General features: G+C 43.0%; 1 protein-coding gene across 1 annotated transcript; it reads right to left on the reverse strand.

The window, feature by feature from the left end:
• Positions 1–15,942: 15,942 nt before the first annotated feature.
• LOC125530667 (ethylene-responsive transcription factor WIN1-like) lies at positions 15,943–17,488 on the reverse strand. The gene is made up of 2 exons (XM_048695064.2): positions 17,126–17,488; positions 15,943–16,922 (listed from the first exon to the last, which is right to left on the reverse strand). Exons 1-2 carry the CDS (start codon positions 17,203–17,205, stop codon positions 16,322–16,324), a joined length of 681 nt encoding a protein of 226 aa, XP_048551021.2. The 5' UTR covers positions 17,206–17,488; the 3' UTR covers positions 15,943–16,321.
• Positions 17,489–19,834: the final 2,346 nt, after the last annotated feature.

Raw genomic sequence — 19,834 nt, forward strand, 5'->3', positions numbered from 1 at the left:
GCAAGCATTCAATAAACAGGAGAATACAAGGTAATATGGGCTCTTTTGTCAGATCAACAATAATGCATATAAGAGCCACTTCATCAATTTAAATATGGTCTTCTCCTATCGACCCCCAAAGAAAAGAAAAGAAATAAAACTATTTACACGGGAAAGCTCCCAACAAGCAAAAAGAAGAACATGAAATCTTTTTGGGTTTTCTTTTTAATTACTACTACAAGCATGGAAATTAAAACTAGCTAAGAGCTACAACTAATTTTTTGTTTTTCTTAAGGTTTATTAAACACACAAGAAGAAAGCATAAAAAGGAAATAAACTAGCATGGATGATACAATGAAAAAGTATGAGCACCGACATCTAGCAATGAGTGTGTGAATATGAATGTAATGTCGGTGAGAAATACGTACTCCCCCAAGCTTAGGCTTTAGGCCTAAGTTGGTCTATGGCCAAGGTTGGTATGACGGATATCCATAGTAATAGTTGGGGTCGTACTGTGAAGAAGAAGACTCTGATTGCCACTGGTTGGCAATCATCTCCGGATCCCACTGGTAATTAGACTGTCATGGGGGATCAACTTGCGGTTCCGACTCTGGCTCTGTGGCTGATGTAGGGTTCCGGTAGGCGTGAATGGCCTCTAGCGGAACAAGGTACTTGCCTGCAGATAAATCAAACAAGGAAGGAGCAGGCAGGGTAATAGTCTCAGGATGATGTTTATCAAAGAACAATTTGTATTTAAGCTCCCCTTCCCTATTCTTTATAATAAAATCATGCGCTACCATACTCTTATAATCTAAATAAAAAGTGGGCAACCATTTTTCTTCTTTTTCATAGTGTCTAATGGGTATGTTAAAATGTGCAGCTAGGCGTGAAGTATAGATGCCTCCAAAGATGGGGCCCTTTGTACGGTTCAGACTTAACCGTTTAGCAATAATACCGCCCATACTAACAGAGTTATCACAGAATAAACCGTGGAACAAAATAATAATATCAGGAACACTAAGGTTTCCACAGTTTCCGCGACCAATTAAGCAACGACTAGCAAATATTGCAAAGCAGCGTAAAACTGAAAAATGTATGCTAGTGATTCGTGCATCGAAAACCTTCCTCGTTTCCCCTACAGTGATGGTATCAATAAACCCATCCACATCACCGCGGTGTGGTTCCTCTATTGTGCCCTCGAAAGGGATCAAACAAACCCGACAAAAATCATAAGGTGACATCTCCTTATGCTCATCATATAAATAAAATTGCACCGTAGGTGGTGAGCTCCTAGCATGGAAATGAAAGTTTTTGCACAAAGATATTGGTGAGTAAGAGATACTATTCGCGTCGGTCGTGGAGGAAGGCGGTGAGGCCTGCATTCTCAGCCAATTCATAAAAATCATCATAAATCCCGGCTGCTCTCAAGAAATCATCGGAAGGCCATTCACACGGCCGAACCTCCGCGGTGCGAGGCAGATTATATTTGGGCCTCTCTGCTTTTTCATTTTGCTTTTCCTTCGAGCTTCAGCTCGATGAGCCCCTCAAAAATCTCTTCATTATTTTCTGAAAAATTCTGAAATTTTTAGTAACTTCAAAATAAAAGTAAACCAAACTCAACAAAATTGATAGCAACTACTCCTACAAGTGCCTAGAGCCTATATCATGCATCAAAACTACTTGGAACCATATAAATTTGACATGCAAGCTCAAGAGCATGGTCACCTAGGCAGCATAAATTTGTGATGAATAAAGCACTAGAACAAAAACTAATTGGACCAATGGAGGAGTCACATACCAAGGAACAATCTCCCCAAGCAGTTTTGTGAGAGGTGCTTTGAGCAAGGAGATCGAAAATGGCACCAAAATGAGCTTGGACTCGGGTTTGAACTGGATAATCGTGTTTGTGGGAGGAAGAAGGAGTGTGTGGGTGCAGGAATAAGTGGAGGAGGTCCACCGTGGGCCCACGAGGCAGGGGGCGCGCCCTCCACCCTCGTGGCCAGGTGGATGCCCCCCGTGCTGTGTTCTAAGTGCCAAATATTCTCAAATATTTCAAAAAAAATCATATTTAAATTTCAGGGCATTTGGAGAACTTTTATTTTCAGGTATTTTTATATTGCACGAATAATTCAGATAACAGACGGAAAATACTTATTTTTTATTTTATTTAATATAAATAACAGAAAGTAAAAGGAGGGTGCAGAGAGTTGTGTTTTCTAACTTCATCCATCTCATGATCATCAAAAGGAATCCACTAACAAGGTTGATCAAGTCTTGTTAACGAACGCATTCTGAATAACATGAAACCGGAGAAATTTCGAATAACACTATGTTACCTCAACGGGGATATGCACATCCCCAATAATAAGAATATCATATTTCTTCTTGACAGTAGGAAGAGGAAATTCAAAATCTCCAATAATAATCGATGGAATTTTCCCAATAGAGTTGATATTATGAACTTGAGGTTGTTTCCTCGGAAAGTGTACCGTATGCTCATTACCATTAACATGAAAAGTGACATTGCCTTTCTTGCAATCAATAACAGCCCCTGCAGTATTCAAAAAGGGTCTTCCAAGAATAATAAACATACTATCGTCCTCGGGAATATCAAGAATAACAAAGTTCGTTAAAATAGTAACGTTTGCAACTACAACAGGCACATCCTCACAAATACTGACAGGTATAGCAGTTGATTTATCAGCCATTTGCAAAGATATTTCAGTAGGTGTCAACTTATTCAAATCAAGTCTACGATATAAAGAGAGAGAGAGGCATAACACTAACACCGGCTCCAAGATCACATAACGCATTTTAACATAGTTTCTTTTAATGGAGCATGGTATAGTGGGTACTCCTGGATCTCCAAGTTTCTTTGGTATTCCACCCTTAAAAGTATAATTAGCAAGCATGGTGGAAATTTCAGTTTCCGGTATCTTTCTTTTATTAGTGAAATTTTTCTTTCATGTACTTAGCATAAGGATTCATTTTGAGCATATCAGTTAATCGCATACGCAAAAAGATAGGTCTAATCATTTCAGCAAAGCGCTCAAAATCCTCATCATCCTTTTTCTTGGATGGTTTGGGAGGAAAAGGCATGGGTTTTTGAACCCATGGTTCTCTTTCTTTACCATGTTTCCTAGCAACAAAGTCTTTCTTATCATAACGTCTTTCTTATCCTTAGCCATAAATTTATCAAACTCATCTAAGCATGGGCTAGCAAACTTAGTAAATGGGATTTTAGCTTTATCATATCTATAGAGAGAATTTACCTTTACTACCTGTGTCGGGTTATCAAGACCATGAATTTTTTCAATAGGTAATGGATTAAGATCATATGTTTCTTCAACAAGCGGTAAATTAAGACCGTGTATTTCTTCAATAGGAGGTAAATTCTTAACATCTTCAGCTTTAATACATTTTTCTCTCATAGATTTCTTTGCCTATTGCATATCTTCAGGACTGAGAAACAGAACACCTCTTTTCTTCGGAGTTGGTTTAGGAATAGGCTCAGGAGCTGGCTCAGGAAGTGTCCAATTATTTTCATTTGTCAACAAATTATTCAATAGAATTTCAGCTTCATCCGGTGTTCTTTCCCTGAAAACAGAACTAGCACAACTATCTAGGTAATCTCTGGAAGCATCGGTTAGTCCATTATAAAAGATATCAAGTATTTCATTTTTCTTGAGAGGATGATCAGGTAAAGCATTAAGTAACTTGAGAAGCCTCCCCCAAGCTTGTGGGAGACTCTCTTCTTCAATTTTCACAAAATTATATATATATCCCTCAAAGCAGCTTGTTTCTTATGAGCAGGAAAATATTTAGCAGAGAAGTAATAAATCATATCCTGGGGACTACCTACACAACCAGGATCAAGAGAATTAAACCATATCTTAGCATCACCCTTTAATGAGAACGGGAATATTTTAAGGATATAAAAGTAACGAGTTCTCTCATCATTAGTGAACAGTGTGGCTATATCATTTAATTTAGTAAGATGTGCCACAACGGTTTCAGATTCATAGCCATGAAAAGGATCAGATTCAACCAAAGTAATTATATCAGGATCAACAGAGAATTCATAATCCTTATCAGTAACACACATAGGTGAAGTAGCAAAAGCAGGGTCAGGTTTCATTCTAGGATTAAGAGATTGTTGCTTCCATTTAGCTAATAACCTCTTGAGCTCGTACCTCTCTTTGCAAGCTAAAATAGCTAAAGCAGCTTCTTTTTCAAAAACATAACCCTCGGGAATAATATGTGATTCATATTTATTAGGGGGAGAGTCTTCATCATCACTTTCATCAATATTATCAGTTTTAATAATTTCATTCTCTCTAACCCTAGCAAGTTGTTCATCAAGAAATTCACCAAGTGGCACAGTAGTATCAAGCATAGAAGTAGTTTCATCATAAGTATCATGCATAGCAGAAGTGGCATCATCAATAACATGCGACATATCAGAACGAATAGCAGAAGCAGGTTTAGGTGTCGCAAGCTTACTCAAAACAGAAGGTGAATCAAGTGCAGAGCTAGATGACAGTTCCTTACCTCCCCTCGTAGTTGAGGGATAAATTTTTGTTTTCCCGTCTTTCAAGTTCTTCATAGTGACCAGCAGATATAAATCCCAAGTGACTCGAAGAATAGAGCTATGCTCCCCGACAATGGCGCCAGAAAATAGTCTTGATAACCCACAAGTATAGGGGATCGCAACAGTTTTCGAGGGTAGAGTATTCAACCCAAATTTATTGATTCGACACAAGGGGAGCCAAAGAATATTCTCAAGTATTAGCAGCTGAGTTTTCAATTCAACCACACCTGAAAACTTAATATCTGCAGTAAAGTGTTTAGTAGCAAAGTAATATGATAGTAGTGGTAACGATAACAAAAGTAACAGTAGCAAAACTAATGTTTTTGGTATTTTGTACTGATGATAACAATAGCAACGGAAAAGTAAATAAGCGAAGAACAATATATGGAAAGCTCGTAGGCAATGGATCGGTGATAGAGAATTATGCCGGATGCGGTTCATCATGTAACAGTCATAACATAGGGTGACACAGAACTAGCTCCAATTCGTCAATGTAATGTAGGCATGTATTCCGAATATAGTCATACGTGCTTATGGAAAATAACTTGCATGACATCTTTTGTCCTATCCTCCCGTGGCAGCGGGGTCCTAATGGAAACTAAGGGATATTAAGACCTCCTTTTAATAGAGTACCAGACCAAAGCATTAACACATAGTGAATACATGAACTCCTCAAACTACGGTCATCACCGGGAGTGGTCCCGATTATTGTCACTTCGGGGTTGCCGGATCATAACACATAGTAGGTGACTATAGACTTGCAAGATAGGATCAAGAACTCTCATATATTAATGAAAACATAATAGGTTCAGATCTGACATCATGGCACTCGGGCCCTAGTGACAAGCATTAAGCATAGCAAAGTCATAGCAACATCAATCTCGGAACATAGTGGATACTAGGGATCAAACCCTAACAAAACTAACTCGATTACATGATGAATCTCATCCAACCCATCACCGTCCAGCAAGCCTACGATGGAATTACTCATGCACGGCGGTGAGCATCATGAAATTGGTGATGGAGGATGGTTGATGATGACGATAGCGACGGATTCCCTTCTCCGGAGCCCCGAACGGACTTCAGATCAGCCCTCCCGAGAGGTTTTAGGGCTTGGCGGCGGCTCCGTATCGTAAAACGCGATGAATCCTTCTCCCTGATTGTTTTCTCCCCGAAAGCAAATATATAGAGTTGGAGTTGAGGTCGGAGGAGCTCTAGGAGGCCCACGAGGTAGGGGGCGCGCCCCCACCCTCGTGGCTAGGGTGTGGGCCCCCTGGTCTTCATCTTTTGCAAGAATTTTTTATTATTTTCAAAAAGACGTTCCGTGAAGTTTCAGGTCATTCCGAGAACTTTTGTTTCTGCACATAAATAACACCATGACAATTCTGCTGAAAACAGCGTCAGTCCAGGTTAGTTCCATTCAAATCATGCAAGTTAGAGTCCAAAACAAGGGCAAAAGTGTTTGAAAAAGTAGATACGATGGAAATGTATCAAGGTGGCGAGCATGCTTGCAGAAACGAACAAGAACCTTTCGGTTTCAGGACCATGTGTCGAGGAGATCAAGCAGATGTTCCGTGGCTTCAACGAGGTGAAGGTGTCATGGGTACGACGGTCCGCTAACTCCGATGCGCATAAACTAGCTAAGGTAGGAGTAGGATATGAACTCTATAAGATTTGGCTTATAGTGCCACCAGACTTTGTGCTAGATGTGGTCTCGAAAGAGATCCCAGACTTTCATTAGATAAAGAAAGCGCCGAGAGTTTTCCCTCAAAAAAATAAAAAAAATCGTAAGGGGAGCCGAGGGTACGCGTTCCCTCCCCTATTTGGCATGTAGGTCGGAGGTCTCGGGAGCTCCTATTTTGCGCTGTAAGCGTCGGTTCTCATTAACGGCGCCCGCAGGGGAAGTGTGGCGGGTCGGCCCATTTGACTTTTGGTTTTCTGGTTTAAACTTCAAAAATTGTCGCGCGGGAGAGATTCGAGCACACGATCTCCACCTTGATTCCAAGGCGCACAAACCAACTGAACAGACAATAAGTTGTGATGTTGTTCTTTCCCTTTTCTCTTTTATATACTTTCTCCACCCGAGTTTTTCTTTTCTTTTTTCGTTGGGATTTTTCTGGTCCGATTTGTGTTTTGGTTTTCTTCCTTTTTTCTGTTTCTTTACTCTCATCCTTTTTCCTTTTATTTTTTTTCAAAATGCACAAACTTTTTCAAAATCGATGAACTATTTTTCAAGTTTGTTGAACTCTTTTGAAATTTGGTGAGCTTTTTTCTAAAATTGTTGAACATTTTATCACTTTGATGAACTTTTTGTAAAATTGATGATCTGTTTTTCAGTTCAATGGACTTATTTTAAATTGATGAACTTTTTTTTAAAATTTATGGAAAAAGCTCATCAATTTTTAAAAAAGTCTATCAATTTGATAAAAGTCTATCAATTTTGGATGGCCATCGGATGAATTCATGGTTCATGCAGGTTTCAAGGACGAGTTTGATGCATACGTACAAAATTTATGAAAAAAACTCATCAATTTTTAAAAAAGTCTATCAATTTATAAAAAAAGTTTACGAATTTAAAGAAACACGCATTAAAGAAAACAAAAAATAGAAAATAGAAAAGCATAAGAAAAAAAGAACAAACTGAACTGAAGAATGAATAAAAGAAGAATGCAAAGTATCTTCGCAGTAGCGGGGCGATGCCCTCATGGTTAGAGTGGAACCCTCACAACGAGGGGATCGCTGGTTCGAACCCTGTTCATTAAAAAGCGAGCCACGAGCTTACCGAGTCAAAGTATCGAGTGCTCATTAAGCTCGCGAGCTACGAGCTTTTGATCCAACCCTAACTAAGCGCAAAAAGGATATGCCGAAGATCTCCTCCAAACTCCAAAGGCACGCGTTGATTAGGCCGAAGAAGGACGAGAATATAAACGGAAAAAGGCCCACATCCCCAAATCACATATCGACAGCCCATATAAACCATAGCACACATGCACACGGCCCAACTGAACAATGAACACTCCCAAACACGAGCCCACGAGGATTCGATCTCTCTTGCCTCGCCGCGTCGGTCCCGGCTAGTCGGCTCGCATCCCCTCCTCGTCTTGGCGTCTCTCAATGTGCAGCGCCGCTCACCTCACCGGCGACGCGAATCCCTCGCCGTGCCCGTACACGAATCCCGGCGCGTGTCCAATTGGTCTCCGTTCCGCTCCGCCGTGCTGCGAGGTATACCGAAAGTTTCCTCTCCTAATCGACTCTCGTTTTTCCGGACGAAGGGAAATGGATGGTGGGCGAGGCGGGGCCGTGGGGGCGTAACGCGCGACTACCTTGAGCCGAGATGACTGCTCTGGGTGCGCACGAACGCCGAAACGCGGGCCCGTTTCCGCGGGACTCGAACGGGGGAGACGGGGAGTGGCCAGGCGAGGCGAGGGCGAATTTTGAGGAGATGCCCCCGGAATTTTGGTAGGATTTTGGGTTTCGCGGTGTAGATTATGTAGTAGTTAGGACCTCCTTGTTGATTGTATCCACGTGGCCATGTGGAAGCGTGGCTTGAGTGCAAATGTGACTATTGCCTTTGTTGGTTTTGCTGCTTTTGGGAGGTTAAGGTTTCTGGACATAATTTCTGAATGTTTGTTATTTCGAGCTAGTAGTAGTTATTTAATTACAATGCCTTTGAATTTTGAATTCAGATAATGTCAGATAAAAGCATGGATTCTTGTTAATAACTCTGCATGTTAGTTTAACAATTGTACTATACTATACTAGTCTAATCTGCGATGAAATTCTATCTGTTTTTAACCATGAGAATGTCCACACAGAACAAATATGCATATAGATATCCCTGGAAAATGTATCAAACTGATTATCTGTTATTATCCCAGTTTTACTCTAGTATCTACCCTCTGGCATTGCAAGTTTATTTTATATTTGCGAAGTAATGTGCACTGTGCAGGTGCTTTACCTGTCTCATGCAGCTGATTCAGGCGAAGTTGGATGACAATTTGCTAGTTCTGTGACTTCCTGTCATGGTATGTTTAGCAGGGCAGAGTTCTTCCTAAAGAGCACAATTGTGTTGTATGTGGGTAACATGGCAAGTACACATGTGGCCAAATAATGGAAGCTTTTGACACTGCTAATGCTAGGTATCTGCAAAGAAACAGTTATGTTCCCAGTTGACAAAATCTCTAGTTGTTCAAATGTGCAGTTGTGGCACTTATGGACTAGCAAGGACCATTTGCAGTTGCTCCTGTTGGTGGAAGAGCAAGCAATAGTGCTTCGAAAGGATCTACCTTTTAAAACTTCTCTATGGCGATCCTTTGCCCCAGAAATGCAGAAATTGAGATGTGTGATAGTTGGTACCACTATCTATAGTAGGCTGGTTGGTCCTACAATGTTGAACCTTATAATCTTCTGCACCCTTGTTTGGATGATTTAGATTGTTTAAAGTCAATGACATTTAGGTATTTAGGCCATGTAACTCTTTCGAGCACTTCCACAAGACCTAATTGCGTCATTTTAACCAGGTTGTGATGTCTCAGCATTCAGCAGCAGTATGTTTGATCAGGAAGACTAAAACTCTGGTGACAGTAATATATGTACCAGATGGAAACAAAGTAAGCTGTACAAAGGATTTGAACAACTGAACAAGTAGTCACCATTGTGGAGTTGTAGAATTTTCATTACAGGAGAAATATATGCGACTGTTTCTAACAAGTTTATGTACAGAGTATGAGTCGTGGATTTTGAGAGTATGCCAAGTTATATTTAGTTAAGCTGAAAAATTCCACCAAGCAGTATCTTGAATGGAGGACGGGGATGTGTTAATTTCTTTGTGATTGAGGATGACTGCAAGCTTTTTAGTGGGTCTGTTCATTCTCTGAAGCCAGCCGAAGTGCAGTGGCGACTCTTCGTCTCTTTGACATGCACTCTATAGCATAAATTCATATGACAAATGTAAATTATCTGCCCCCTATGTCAGTGTAAACAATATATGAGTCAAATACAAAGGTATGATTTGCAGTTTTCCTTTATCCTACTGTAGTTGTTCAAGTTTTTGATTTGTGGAAGTAATTGTTAGAATCTGTTTGTAGTTAATGAGTTACATCACAGCTTTAAAACATTTGATTCTGTACTTGTGTGGCTAGCTCTAGCACAGGCAACTATGATTGATGCTTTACCATATATAGGAGTGACTATACTCTCCCAGCAGAAAGCTGGACAGATCTTGGTAGCTAATAATTTAGTGCAAATCAGCCATTCAACTCATTTTGGTTTTAGGATATTTGCTGTTTCCTTTCAAGAAGCATGGACTCACTTTGCTCCCTTATTATACGATCTCCCTTAGCACATGTTACTCTTACGGTGACTTCTTTTGCTGTAGTTTTGGTCGCTTCTAGCCTAGATACTTCAGGAATTTTCTTGGTTGTCAATCTGCTCTGTGTTTTCACTCGGGAATGCAACGATTAACCCGTTTGCCACATTCTACCTAGACCTCCTGCTCCTCCATATTGAATTATAGGGTCAAATTTGTGACCTGGTTGCTCGTGGATATATCTAGTATCAAACAATCAAGGTGTCCGGTATAGGTTGATTATGTCGGGTAATATGTGCTCTTTCTGAACTTCTTTTGTATAGAGAAGTTATACTTCTATTGTATTGATTGTACTTGGTTGGGAATTAAGTTACGCTCTGGCCATTTCTTAAATGAGACTATGAGAGGGAAATTTTATAATATGTGGGTTACTCGTTTGTCTTCTTTTGAAAGCAAATGGACAAATACATATAACATGACCTCAGTCCTATTGTTGCTTTGAAGGTTGCTTTTGCACAATGTAGGCCTGGCACATTTATGCTCTTGAAACTGTTCGCCTGGGTTCTTGTGCTCTAAGTGTCATTACCTGCCTATAACTCTTGACTATCATATTCTGGTTAAAAAATTTCTTGACTATCATAGGGTCCATGCATTTAGGTCTGTTAGTCTAGGTTTAGCTTAAGGATATTATTCTGAGAAATAGAAGATCTGCACAACTATTTAGGCTGCAAATAATAAGTGAGACCGAACATCATTCAAGTATAAAATAATTGAAATGATGAAATTGAAATTGCGGCTGTCAAAATAAATAGTTTATGCATGTACCAAGACCAACACCATGACTTCGCATTTTTCAGACGAACAAATTATTACACTTCACAATATTGATGCCAGACTTGAAGCAAATACAATTGCGCCATGCATATTTTTTTAAATAGTATCAGGTTAGATCTATGTCCTATTGCCCTATGAAAGTTGTTGGTCCAGAAGTTTGAACTAGTTCACTGGCCTTTCTGGATTGTTTTTTTCAAAAAGAAAATGCTGGTAATGTGCAATAAGTAGACACTAACCAGTAGGACCAGGCAAACCACTATATATTCATTCTTCAAAGGTATACGTGTCAGCGGGAGCTGTCAAAAAGCTAGTTTATTTTAGTGAAATAACGTTTTTACAAAATTACAGGCTTATTTTCAAATCTATAAAGAACTAAAGGGTTAAGCAGCAATTTAGCATAGAGTAGCCTTCCATACCTATTCTGTAGCCTGGTCAACTGCGATGCTAGATGTCCGTCTGCATTTTTATTATCATGTCAGGCCATCGCTATTAACACTGAATTCTCAAAACATCCAAGAAAACATTTACTACTCCCTTGAGAAGTTTACCCCTTAACTCTGTACTTCTTCAAACTCGAAAAAAGAAACTCTGTACTTCTGCAAGATTAATGAGTAAATCTTCAGTTTTCCGATGTTTTGACCGCCGCCTGTAGTCTTGGAAATTTTTCTCTAGTACTCCCTCCATCCTAAAATTCTTGTCTTAGATTTGTCTAAATACGGATGTATCTAGTTACGTTTTAGTGTTAGATACATCCATATCTAGACAAAGCTAAGACAAGAATTTTGGGACGGAGGGAGTATTATACAATGGTCGAAATTGGGGGTCTTTTCTGCATGCATACCACGGTTACACTGTGACATATACTAAAATGTTTTTTTGAAAGTCTTAGTGTAATGTATGTGTAAACTGAAATAAAGGGTATGCGTTATTTATTTTGTTCCATGGAAAGAGTTGTGGAAATAAACCCAAGATAATGACTCATCAAGCATATAACCATTCTGAATGGCTATGAGCCTTTGATAGTGTCAAGATCTAACAACTAGCTAGGACCACAAGCAGTACTAAGCCCTCCTAAGAGGGGTAGGGGTCTGATCATACACTAAGCAGTTATACTTACCAACGCTTTGCAATGGGTGGTTGGCTGATCTACAGCTAGCTGCTTGCAGAAATGCTGGTCAGACCTGATTCTTTTGGAGTGATGTTTTAGAGAATGTGCAAGAGCTTTGCACATCTTATCATGAAGAAGCGTGCCAGACGTGATTTATCTTTGATAAAAGAAGTATTGATACCGATAAACCCAGAGTGTGCAGAAAATCCTGTAGGATCCGATTCCTATAACTTTTCCTGCACTTCGAACGCACCCTAACTGCAGGCCAAAGCATTCCAATATTTACCGAGCAGGTTCATTTCCTATGTGCATTATGAATTAACTGTGTCCGCACATACCATGTCTCGTTGGCATCTTCCTAGACATGGTAAATTGGCGGTTCTCTCATGTTGGGTCTCTTTTACGCTATAGCTTTGCATAGTATAGCAATTTACTCGCTGGATATTTCAGCAGTCCAATGTGTTTGGAACTCGGGATAGTTATAAACGTATGGTGGTATACTTTTGATTTCAACCATCTGGTAATCTTTGATTCAATTTTTACAGGTCACAATCCAATGACAAAATTTAGACTCTCAGCCCTAATCAACCCTAATTTCTTTACTTCTTAATTGCAAATTTATGGTTCACTATTTGATGCATGGTTAATAATCCATTTTTTTTCTTTCGGGTGTTTTTTTGGAGAAAGAAGTTTAGGTAAACTTATTTTTTTAATGATGTTTTCTCATATCTGAGTATATATTGCATAGTCTTCGCAAAAAGGAATACTCCCTCCGTTCCGAAATAGATCACTCAACTTTGTACAATGTTAGTACAAAGTTGAGTCATCTATTTTGGAACGGAGGGGGTACATTACAGTGGAGACCATCAGGGGCGATTCTACTGGGGGGGCTTTAACAGGCTCAAGCCCCCCCTCCAGCACTGTAAAATTTGTTTCTACTACTAGTTTTAAGGCCCAGCCCGGCTACTTGCAGGCCCAATCCAACACATATTTGCATGACCCAGACAGCCCAGCCTGCCCTCCATTTTTTTCTAGATTCGCCACTGGAGACCATGCATTGCAAGTGTGCGGTTGCTGATATACCAATTACCAAGTCTTATGACCCTAACCCTACAAGTTTCTACACCAATAATACTACAAGTTAGGTGAGATGCTTTCTGCATCCCTTCATCAATGGATAGGAGTAGCAACAGATGTTGCCAAGATGGCGGCTTTAGACATATTGATGTATTACTTTTTATGGTCGTTGTGAATAATTAATAAAGTGGCTGCAGAAAGCATCCTCCTTTTCTAAAAAAAGGAGGCCGGGGTCATCCTCCTTTTCTAAAAAAAGGTGAGATGCTTTCCGTTTGAACTATTTGTGAATCCTTAATTCAGTTTATAAATCACAATCCAGTGGTTGTTGGCAAAAATTAGACTCTCAACCCTAATCACTTCTATATTAATTGGCACATGATTAGTCTCTGCTATAGTCTTTTGTTACAACTTAGTGTGAACGTATCCCTTGAGTGGTTTATGGGAGAAATGGTTTCAGTGAGCTTCTATTTTAAATACGTTTTTCTTTGTATGTGTGAATTGCCTTAAAAATACTTATCATATCTGTCCTACTTATGGTCGTCTGTTCACTCTTCTCCCAATCTTCCTCCTTCAAACTCTGACAGGGCAGGACCATGCAAACCTTCACAGTCCTCCTGAACTCCCCCCTCGTGCTGTCTCCTTCCACTAATTACATTCGGACCAACTGACAAACAAGTTCTTGTTCTTGGGTATACCAAATTCCACCTTGTTTCCTGTGGTTCGTGGCGTAGCACATGCACCTTGCTGATAAGCAGTAGAATATAGTGGAAATATACACTTAAAATTGATTCTTCACTTTTACAAGCTAAGGAATGCATGACGTCCTTTGTCAAACAGTTTACGTTTGCAGCCTCCTCTTTATCCAAAAGTTGAAACATAGCAGCTTCCCATTTTCTACTCATTGGCATTGCCAGGGTAATACTCCTGCTATCTTTACCATCCACTTGACAATGTCATTAATCAATTAGTTGGCATGTACACGCACCATAATTTGGGCCATTTTAGGTGGATCTGGGGGATAACAGTGTCAACATCGCTGGGTAACTTAATGCGATATGCCTTACAAATGTTGAATGTTGATTAGGATGGCATCGCCAGATTGATTCCAATGAGTGTAGCAAAGGGCAAAGTTAATGTTGGGGGACCAGTACACCTACACTACTGGACATATTGAATGCGTGCTTTTGCAACATGGGAGGTCCTTCACCAGCTACTGTGGCACCACAAGATGTCAAGGCGGGACTGGTATGGTTTTTTCAGAAAATATAGCAGCAGCAGCAGCAGCAGTGTCACTACTACCCTAAATCATTGGAGCATCATATATCTAACAATTTGTTCTGCAGGACATATTAGGAGCACTAATTGTCATAATATTTTAGCTTTGCTGTGCGGAGCCCATTTATTATGTTTTGATGGATGGAGACCTGAAGTGGCGATCACCTTTTTCTGATAACAAGGACATGACCAGAAAGGCAAACTGATTTGTTTGTATCTAAGCATCCCAGCTCAGTAGGGATCTCGCTATACTGGCATCGCTTTTGCTTCTGGCCACCACCATTGGATTTCACCAAGGTCTTAATCAGGTACCATTTCATCATTGTGTGTGCCACTGTAGCGCTAAATGAGTAGTACCACTGTCTTAGACCTCATACTAGTGTATGCATCAATGGCAGGCAGCTAAGTGTATATCCTCATGCTGTCATATTATTCTTATTTTTTCTGACATGATTGTACTTTATGGCTGACCAACTAACTGACCGGGCCCTTCTGCATTGACTGCGTGCTTTACCAACCTATAGAACCACACAACCGTACGTGTGGAGCTGATTTGCACTTCATTGCGACTATATGTGTGTGTCGTGAAAATAAGAAAGGGAAATAATATGGGGACCATGGATCTTTATCACCCATTCTAGTGCTTCCTTTTCTTTTCCCATTTAACATTTCATACATGATTGTTATCTTATCCTGCAAACACCGTTGCTTGCTACTAGCTCGTGCTGCATTGGCGCCGCAGCACAAAACACAATTGTTTGAAGGTGACAATGCATGTATGTGGATGAAAACCTAGCATTTATAATTCTGTATGCATGTGGTTTTGTGCACTATCTTGGTTTACTTGATGCCTTGTGGTCATCTGTTGGTCCACATAGCCTGGTGCAGTAGTGTGTATGGTCTGTGTACTAGTCATAGTCTAACATGGTTACTGATTATTAATGATCTCCCAACCGGACCTATTTTAATGCGGAGAAATGTGAATCTGATTTCTTTGAAATTCGATGCACTAACACATGTTGATGTTTAATGTTGACAAGTATTACCTCTGTTCGGAAATAAGTGACGCTGTTTTAGTTCAATGTTAAAACAGCATCACTTATTTCCGAAGGGAGGGAGTATTTGAGTTCTCCACTAGCTGAGGATGATGTTTCCATGCAGCAATGTTCTTAGAGCATCTGATGATTCTCTAATGGTGACTGATCCCTTGCATTACAAGAGTGTTACACAAGGGAACATCCAGGAATTGCATGGATGGTCTCATGCGCATGAGTAATTGATTGACAGATGTTTTCGGTAAATTGTGTTCTTCGTCTTGGTTGGGCTTACGAAATGATTTCGTAAGTTTACTTCTCAATTAAATTCTCATTGACGCTCTTCGGCTAACTACGTTCTTTGAGGTCACTAATGGAGTTGAGATGATGTACCGGAAAACTCGGGGTGCATGCTCTCTCTTATCTTCGGTGGTTACTCCTTCCGGCTATACAAAGTACTAACATACCGCATACATGTTCAAAATTTTGTGCTTGCATTCATATGATGGTCCATTTACAATTTTTGGAACCTTGTTCTTAATTAGGGTTACGACGACTACGGGACTAGAATGAACAGTGCTTACAGACGACTGTCTTGTCAAACCAAGAATGTGCAAATATCACCTCACCATATTCCTGGTATCCTTTTGATGAAGAGAAACGCTTAAATTCGCCCGACTGAAAATAACACTTCATCGGTATAGTCTAACAAAGGAAATTAAATGCACAAGAGTACTGCATTACAAGGTGTTTATTCCATTTATTAGAAAGCGATATCATCACTGATATATATACGTAATCATATCATATAGTACTATATAGTCTGATGATGTTGATACATAGTGTGACTATCATGACGGTGACGGCATATACATAGTTACATACAAGTAAGCCTTTGATTAATTTATAAATACACGGGGCTTCACACACGCGGTAGTGATTAATCGTTTCCTAAGCTTGATTTTACGTAGTGCGTAATGGAGATGCTCAGCTGGTACCTACGACGTGGAGCAATGCATGATCTTAACTGCCTGTGCGCCAACCACCCTACCAGATCCTTGATCTGGGATGGTGACCTGATCACACTTTCTTAACCGTGCAATATTTTTTCTTCTTCAGATGACGAGGCTGCCTTCTTCACCGTGCAGCAGCCCATGTGACGGCGAGGCCGGGCTGCTCCTGCTCAGCAGCTCCTCGATCATCTGCAGCGCGATCCTCTCCTCGTCCTCCATTGCCTCTGGCGGCGAGCCCGTTGTGGACGTGGACGTGGACGAGCAAGGAGTCGCCGACACCGTGCTGTCGCTGGGCGTTGGTGCCGCCGCCGCTGTCGCCGGCTCCTTGTTGAGCTCGACGGTCATGACCCAGCTGGAGTCGGCGCGGGCGCCCGCGCGCTTCTGCCAGACGCCAATGTGGGACTTCTCGGTGTCGAGGCGGAGGCAGGTGAGGGACGGGGACGGCGTCTTGCAGCACTTGCGGAGCTTGGCGCTGAGGATCTGCGACAGGCTGCTGGCGCCGGCCGCGCCGGAGGACGACGAGCCGACGCCACCGCGGCCGTCCCGCGCCGCTGCAGGGGCGACGATGATCTCCCCGTTGGCGCTCCTCGGCACGGGGAAGTTGGTCTTGGCGTTACGCCCGCTCATCAGGATGGCGGCCTCGTCGTACGCCCGCGCCGCCTCCTCCGCCGTCTCAAAGGTGCCCAGCCACACCCTCCTCTTCCTGCAAACCACACACAACACACATGCATGCATTTTGAACCACATCAAGAGAAAATCGACGAAAGCAACCTTAAAGTACGTAGCAATTCAAACCAGAATCAATGTATCTATCTCCTAGGACACAGCGGGATAGCTACACGAGTAGGCCGGAGAGAGGGAGTAGAGCGGCTAGTGAGAGAGAGAGAGCTAGGGGGTGAGGCTTACAGGAGAGGGTGCCTGATCTCGGAGACCCAGGAGCCCCAGTGGCGCTGCCTGACGCCGCGAAACTTCTTGGACTGTACCATGATGTTTCTCTGCGGAATGGCAGAGCGGGCGAGATTCTCTGGCACGAAGGAGGACGGGCAGAGGGGAGGGAATGATCAGCGGGCGGGCAGTGTGGCAGTGCGAGTGAGTGAGTGAGTGAGTGAGTGTGAGCCCGGCCTCCTCCACGGAAGAGTGGCGGAGCAGTGTAGTGTGGGGAGGAGCGAAGGCCCTGCTGCTCCCAGTGAATATAAGCTACTGCACTGCCCCTCGGACCCCCTGTACTTGCAGAGCGTTAAATGTGGTTAGATAGAAAGATGGATAGGCCGATGCGTATACGCGTACGCTTCCGCTTGCATATATACATAGGCCTACATTGCGTATGAGCGTGTGTGTGAAAGAGGGGGAGAGGGTGGGAGTAGTGAAGAATGGATTTGGGGGTGGCCAGTGGCAGTAACTTCAAGTGTGCGTGCGTGTGCCTTGCGTTCCACGTATCTGTTGATGGTCGGGCTGCTTCCATGCACGCTCGTCCTTGTTCACTTGCACTGCTACTCCGCTAGGACATTGGAGTACTGTCTGCCATGTGTGCACCCACTGTAAGGAGAGCTTCTGAACAGGTTTCGTGTGACCATGCAGTACACGCACCGAATCTACCCATCATCTTACCAGGACAAAGTTACTTCCAGGAGCTAAGTACAAGTTACTACAACTGTAGTTTCATGTTGAAATTCACCACTCCCTATGGAAGTTGTGACATTAGTGACCAGGTACTACTATGTGGATACAAGTATACAGCATATGTAGTGGTGCCTAAAGGGCAGGCAATTCAGCTAGCAATTATCTACCCTGTATTCCATGGAGGGAGGTTGGGGCCGTGGGGTTGGAAGCTATAACAGCATGCGTGTAGCAAGTGATAAAGCTTAGCCGAGCCAGAGGGAAAGACATAGACGAGAGACGAAAAGTCTGTCCGGCGAGAGAAGGGGAAGGGAAGAGGGGGGCCCCCGTTGCGCTGCTGGGGTGGGCTGTCGGTGAACTGTGGCTGCCGAGTGGCAACATAACAACTCCCTCCCCGCTGCCTGCCAGTACGTAACCCCGGTAATTAACTCCCCCACCTACACGCTTGGCGACCTCATTTATGGGGCGGGAGACCTCATTTGCAAGAGACGAGCCGGAGCCATGGATCCAACCCGCCCCTCGCTCTTGTTGCTCCCTGCTCAGTGCTACTCCTATATACTCCAGCTGGTTGTCATTTGTTTCCAAGGGTTACCCCTATAAATTCCTTGTGTGCATGGATCAAACGACAAACATAAGATCTTTTTTTGAACATGGGCCAAACTGCATTATCATTTTTTATAGTAGTATCACATAATATCTCACCATACTATGAAATTAATTGATTATCAAGGCTGATTTCTGACACTCAAGCTAGTGGAGTAGTACTACAGGTATACATTTCCGAAGGGAGAAGACGAGTGGAGGACAGTACCGCTCCTACTCCACAACAATAAAGCATGCGTGAATGCCGATACGACGTGCCCATGATGGACGTGGTAACTCATCAGGCAGGCAGTCAAGTGCGAGCTATATCCAGGACTGAGCAAATCTATGCCATGCGCTGACGCGCGCGCTGCACTGCAGGTTAACTACGCCAGTTCCAAAGCCACCGTCCATGCACTCGCGGCCGAGCCATGGGGAGTACTACAGGAGCACGCTAGACTCGCAAGAAGTTGGCCGGCAATAACTGCATCCTCCTCCTCCCGATCCATCAACCCATCGGCCCGCCATGCATCCATCCGGTACTACGGCTCACTCGCTCAATCACCCGCTCGCCCAAGCAGCCAATCATGGGTCCATCCATGGCGTCGACCGGCAGGGCTCCGTAAAAAAAAGGTGAAAGGGAGTTAATGGCGCCAGCGGGAATCGAGTGGGCACGAGCGCGCTTTCACGGCCCGGCTCCACTCAGATACGCGTGTCAGTGAGTTCATCTGGCGTGCGTGCAGGACGACGGATGGAAGCTTCTTCACTGTCCTGTCCTGCCCTGCTGCTAGCCCGATCCATCGCACGTACAGCGGTCACACGCGCGGTCCTTTCTTTCCAGTGGAAAGTGCGTCGCGGCAGGGCAGGTTAAGGTGGTTGTTGGCTGTGCGTGTGACCGGCGCTGTCAGGACATGTCTGTGTGAAAGACGGTTAAAAAGGGCGCGCTGCGCGGGGCAGTTACGCCGTGCTGGTGGTACGACGCCGGTACTCCTCAGTGATCTGATCTAGTAGCAGACAGCATCCGGCAACTCGATTATACTCCTACGGCTTCGTAGGGCGTACTGCGTGGTGTTTGGAACCTTGGATGCTAATGTTTATCCTCTGATGTTTTTTCTAGAAATGTTTATCCTCTAATTAGGTGGCGAGGGTAATGACAGTGCTTCAGGAGGGGCTGCTTTGGCGTGTAACCAAGGCAGGAAAACCCTCTACGTGCTTAATTATAGGCTACTCATTTTGGTCTCTGCCGAGCTGACGCCCTGTGCAAGTTCACATTGTGCACGCGGGAGACGGTGGGGCCGAAGCCGAGCTGGCCGGGCCGGGCGCCGGTCGTTTCGGGCAACGGAGGGCGGCGACCGGTCCTGTGTGGCGTCCCGATCGGCGGAGAAGTCTTGGATCGGGAAGGCGCGTGCTGGTTGC

Source organism: Triticum urartu, chromosome 7A (assembly GCF_056163025.1).
Source record: "Triticum urartu cultivar PI428250 chromosome 7A, HENAU_Tu73, whole genome shotgun sequence".
In the NCBI taxonomy this organism is placed as follows: Eukaryota; Viridiplantae; Streptophyta; class Magnoliopsida; order Poales; family Poaceae; genus Triticum; species Triticum urartu.